Here is a 6,000-nt window from a genome sequence, read left to right as displayed (position 1 = left end):
GGCATGTGGTGTTGAATCCAGATAACCTGGTAACAGAGCCAGTCCTCTTAATGATCACTCCAATTTAGTGTAAGGTATTCATTCCTATCTGCCCTCTTATCCATTTTGCTTTTTACTGTCTCTTCTTAATGCCTTCATACCAATATGTCAGATTCCAACATTCCTGGACTCAGACCCTTACTCATCATCTGAAATGTGCTAGACCTGTGATTCCTGTTCGATGGCTCATGTCACATTTTGCTGGGCTCCATGCACAATTGGCCATATTTCCCAAATCAAAAAGTCAGGGATGTTCTTTTTTTAAAAGATTTTATTTATTTATTTGAGAGGTAGAGTTACAGACAGTGAGAGGGCGAGACAGAGAGAAAACAGGAGAAGCACCTGGCTCCTGCCTTTGGATCAGCACAGTGCGCCGGCTGCAGCATGCCGGCTGCAGCGGCCATTGGAGGGTGAACCAACGGCAATGGAAGACCTTTCTCTCTGTCTCTCTCTCTCACTGTCCACTCTGCCTGTCAAAAAAAATTTTATTATTTATTTACTTATTTGAGAGTAGAGTTACAGACAGTGAGAGGGCGAGACAGAGAAAAAGGTCTTCCGTCCATTAGTTCACTCCCCAAATGACCACAATGGCCGTAGCAGTACCTATCTGAAGCCAGGAGCCAGGAGCTTCTTCTGGGTCTCCCATGTGGGTGCAGGGGCCCAAGGACTTGGGCCATCTTCTACTGCTTTCCCAGGCCACAGCAGAGAGGATTGGAAGAGGAGCAGCCGGGACTAGAACCGGTGCCCAAATGGGATGCCAGTGCCACAGGCAGAGGATTAATCCAGTGTGCCACAGTGCCAAAGAATTATAATATTTAGAGAGAAAATGGTCCTAGAACTGCAGCTTGTGTTGTTTATTCTTAGAACTTCAGTTAGTGCTAGGAGCTTTCAAACACATAATCCCAGGGGGAAAATTCCCATCTCAGTGTTTGGAAGGCTGCTGTCACTCCCAAAACATATAGGCAGTTTTCTTAGAAGGGACTCTAGGCCATAGTGAGTGTATGGCTGCTTGAACAGGGTTGTCTGGCCTAGTACTATGGAAGCAGGTTGTCTCCCTTCTTGTCAAATCATGAGAGTAAACCCAGCTGCTTGAGAGTTTTGATGAGAAAGGTAACCAACCACCCAGGATTAGGGAGCAATGACTTCAAGAGGGTTCACCTCTGGAGTCAGGGAGAGGTGGGATGACCAGGAAGGAGCTGAACGTTTCTGAAACTTGCACTATTCTCCTCTAGAGATCTACCAAGTATTCCTGTTGTCCATCTAGCAGTGTCACTGGTCATGGTGTCATGGTGAGTTGAATCGTCTCAAAAGCTTATGCACTCGGAACCTCTGAAAATGTCCTTACTTGGAAGAGGGGGCTTTACATATGTAATTTAGTTGGAGATCTCAAGGTAAGATCACCATGGATTAACCAAGATGTCACTAGGTCCTAAGTCTGATGGCATGTGGCCTCCAAGGAGACCAAAGTGAATCCAGAACACACATGCTGAGGTGGTCATTTGGAAGATGGAGGCAAAGATGGAGTTTAGTGTCTGCAAGCTTAGGAATACCAAGGATTTCCAGTGGCACTGCAGTCTAGAACAGAAGCATGGGACGGAGTTCTCCCTCAGAGGACCCAGAAGAAACCAGGCCTGCAGCACCTTGATTTCTGACCTCTGGAACCATGGCAGGTTTCCTTGGGGGACCTTGTATTCTGCCAGGGCGCATTTGGATATTTATGCCATCATTCATGGCCATAGAAAATTGTCAACTTAAAAATTAGCCTCTTATAAATTCCTTAAATTGCAAGTCTTGCCTGTGGTTGTCTTGCCAGGACCAAACAAATGATTTCATGGACCTTGTCTGGCCCATGGGCAGAACATTCCCCACCCTGTACCATCAAGTTTCTGGTAATTTGTTAGGATGTCCCTGGAAAAGTGGCATTTGTGGTCTGTGCAGGTTGGTTTTAAACTTTCAAAATGTGGTCCTGGGGCTAGTGCTGTTGCTCAGTGGGTTAAAGCCCTGGCCTGAAGTGCCAGCATCCCATATGGGCACCAGTTCTAATCTCAGCTGCTCCTCTTCTGATCCAGCTCTCTGCAGTGGCCTGGGATAGCAGTAGACGATGGCCCAAGTCCTTGGTACCCTGCACCCACGTGGGAGACCCGGAAGAAGCTCCTGGCTCCTTTCTTCAGATCGGTGCAGCACTGGCCATTGTGGCCATCTGGGGAGTGAAACTGTGGATGGAAGACATCTCTCTGTGTCTCTACCTCTCTCTGTAACACTGTCTTTCAAATAAATAAAATAAATCTTAAAAAAAAGTAGTGATTTCATATTTCTGTCATATCACACTGCAGACAGGGAACAGAAAACAGATTACCTGGCCAAATAAAGGTATCATTTTCCTCAGGCATTGATTCCGTTTCTCTTCCAGAAGCTTCTGCTTCTCAGTCCAGACATGCATCACTCTTTTCTGATAGCCATCAATTTTGCTCAGCATGACATAGAGTTTCTGCATCTCATAACCTTTCCCAGTGTTTCGGGTGGCTTTCACTCGACAGATGATGTAGTTTCCTTAAAAAAAGGGGGGGGGGATTAGATTGATTAATTAAAGAGCTTAAGTTTTCTCATTCCTCAAATCATTCCTTGTTTCCCTCATTTGCCTCATTTCTCACATCATCTCTTGCATGTAGAGAGCAATGGGATGGGATGGGAACAAGGGCTTTTGTTTCTACTTTTTAACCAGACATTAATCTACTTCTCTATGTGAATACACTTTCAGTAATCTATATGGCCTCTGAAATTTCATTAACTATTTAGAGTATTTTAGCATTCAAAAACATTGCTTGTCATTTCAATGTCAAGATGTTTAAATACAAGTATTTTTAAAAAATTGTCTCAATGGGCACAATTCTCCATTTTTAAAAAATTGATATGTAAGACTTGTAGCAAGTACTTAATACAATTATTAAAAGACAGTGTCCATTCCTCCAAAACACTTATATTTTTAATAGTAAACTTTTATTTAATAAATATAAATTTTGAAAGTACAACTTTTGGATTATAGCAGTTCTTCCCCCTATAACCACCCTCCTACTCACAAACCATCCCATCTGCTACTCCCTATCCCATCCCATTCTTCACCAAGATTCATTTTTAATTATCTTTATATAGAGAATATCAACTTAATATATACTAAGTAAAGATTTCAGCAGTTTGCACCCACACAGACACACAAAGTATAAAGTACTGTGTGAAGACTAGTTTTACCCTTAATTCTCATAGTACAACAAATTAAGGACAGGGGTCCTACATGGGGAGCAAGTGCACAGTGACTCCTGTTGTTGCTTTAACAATTGACACCCTTATTTATGACATCAGTAATCACTCAAGGCTCTTGTCATGGGCTGCCAAGGCTATGGAAACCTCTGCCTAGGGAGAACCATGGGAATTATCTCCTTATTTAAAAGTCCCTGCACAGAAGCAAGACTATTCATCCTCCTAACCTTTTGCTTCCACTCTCTTAGCCAGTGCCATTTGTATTGATAACATATTGCCCCCATTGTAAGGAATGGTTTTTATCTGCTTTACGTTTACCATGATTTGCATTTATGGAATATCTACTAAGAGTGAGATCAAGTACTAGAAATTATACATCAATCCTCTCAACTATTCATTGAAGCAAGTATCATTGCATTCAACAGTATAAACATCACATTTGCATCTCAGAGAGGTTCAAAATTAGACATTTAAACCCAAGTCTGCCTGATTTCCATAGCCAAATCTGAGTAATATATTTTCATATGATTTAACCTTGTTCATGTGATGTTTCTTCAAACAATTCTAGATTAGGCAAGTTTGAGTCTCCCACAAAAGTTTCTTTTTGTAATTTTACTTATTGAGAGACAGAGAGAGGCAGAGAGAACTCCCTTCTAATGCTGTGATTGGGCCAGGCCAAAGCTGGGAGCCAAGAAGTCAAACCAAGTCTCCCACATGGGGAGCAGGAACCAAATTACTTGAGCCATCACCAGGGCCTCCCAGGGTTCATATTAGCAGGGAGTTGGAGTCAAGATCCAGACTCAGAGCCAGCTATTGAACCCAGGGACACAGTAGGGTGGGATGTGAACATTTAACTGCTAGGCTGAATGCCCACCCACCCCCTACAAAATTCATATTTCCTTTGGCCTATCGGTTTTTACTGTTTCAAAAGGTCAGTGAATCCACTTTCAATTACAAACCCCACAGCTTTCCCTTAGTTAACTGGAGTTACAGTGTGGAAATTCCACCAAGGCAGAGTGTCCTTTAGGACAACAGGAAACCCTGCAGTAGTACTTTCACTGCCACCTTTATATTCCTTCAGGAGTTAGGTGGATGCCCTCTGTTCCTAGCTTACAGCTGTGCATGAAGCTTTACTCCCCCTTAGATCCATCCTCCACATGAATGGCTTTCACTGCCCTAGAAAGGTTCTTCAATTACCCTCTGTCATGTGCAGACTGAGTTACAAGATCTTTAGTGTACTATTTAAGATTCTCTGTTAGCTGGCCATTCCTTGGGGTTCTTGTGTCCCATAGCAGAGTGCCTGGTTCAAGTACTGGCTCCTCTGCTTCTAATTTAGCTTCCTGATAATGCACATCCCAAGAGGCAGCAGTTAATGGCTCAAGGACTTGGGTCTCTGCCATGCCCATGGGAGACCTGGAGTTCCAGACTCCCAAGTTCAGCCTGGCCCAGTTGTGGGCATCTGGGACACTTAGGGAGTTAATCATTGGATGGGTATTTCTTTCTCCCTCTCTCTCTCTCCCTTTCATTCTGCTGTTCAAGTAAGGAACATCAACAAATTTTTAAAAAGCTTCCTGTTTAAAAATATTAAATATTAAATAAATTTATAATAAGATAAATTTATCTGGATGGGATTAAACTTATATGAAGTTAAATATTTTGGAATGTTGATCTATATATTTCAATTTTAAATTATTTTACTGAAGTAAGTATTCCTGTTGCTGAGGTATTCAACATCATCAATAAATCTTTCAAACAAGTTGTTATGTAAACACTGGAAAGCTGTCAAAGAACTCCAAAAAAGCGCCAAGTCCCTATAATATCATAGGTGAAATCCACCAAATATTCAAAGATCAGCTAACTTTCCTATTAAACTTTTCCAGAGTATAAAAAGATGAACATCCATACTTCTTTTAATGGTATAAAATTAGAATCATAGCAAAATTTGATAAAGGTAAATCATCTGCCAAACTTACTCATGAATATCAGTTAAAAAGTCCCTAATAAAATATTACGGATTTCACAACATATTCAAGGAAGTTTATACTGGGAGTGAATTTTCAACATAGAAGTTAAGACATCCAGGGCCTCATATCCCTGTGCCTGGGATTAATTCCTTGATCTGACTTTTGTCTTCAGTTTCTCAGCAGTACAGATCCTAGGAGGCAGAAGTGCTAATGGCTCAAGTAATTGGGTACCTGCCACCCCACACGGGAGCCCTGGATTGTGTTCCAAGCTCCTGACCCTCACCTCAGTTTAGCCAGGCCATTGTGGGTATTTCGGGAGTGAACCAGTGAATGGGAGCTTTTTGTCTATGTTTATCTTTCTGTATCTGTCTTCTGCCTCTCAAAGTAACTAGAAAATAGCAATGAAAAGAGTATGCTGCGGAAAATTGGATTCATGCTGGGAATGCTCTAATGGTTTTACTAATATTAATGGAAACAATTAATTACCAATGGTTATTAATCATTGTAATGGATCTAAGAAAAAATACTTCCTTTAATTCACGTGAAAATGAAGTGCTGAACTCACATTCAACAAAATGTTATTTCACCAACTTAATAAAATTTGACATCCATTCTGCATTTTAAAGATAGTGGAACAGGAACAAATGGATATTCTTTGTTTTTGAATTTTTGTTTATTTGAAAGGCATAGAGATGCAAAGAGAGAGAGAGAGAGAGAATGAATATATTACAACCATTGTTTA

The 6,000-nt window shown here is 41.2% G+C and overlaps 1 protein-coding gene across 1 annotated transcript in view; it reads right to left on the bottom strand.

Annotated features, from left to right (window-relative positions):
- Positions 1-6,000, bottom strand: part of LOC100358353 (protein FAM186A) — a 16,572-nt gene that overhangs the window by 6,816 nt on the left and 3,756 nt on the right. The window contains exon 3 of the mRNA XM_070048516.1: positions 2,396-2,589. Within this exon, the coding sequence (XP_069904617.1) occupies positions 2,396-2,589 (194 nt within the window). The remainder of the gene's footprint in view (positions 1-2,395; positions 2,590-6,000) is intronic.

Source organism: Oryctolagus cuniculus, chromosome 9, assembly GCF_964237555.1.
Source record: "Oryctolagus cuniculus chromosome 9, mOryCun1.1, whole genome shotgun sequence".
Classification (NCBI taxonomy): domain Eukaryota; kingdom Metazoa; phylum Chordata; class Mammalia; order Lagomorpha; family Leporidae; genus Oryctolagus; species Oryctolagus cuniculus.
The sequence above is the reverse complement of the archived record's forward strand: the minus strand, read 5'-3'. Positions and strand labels throughout refer to the sequence as shown.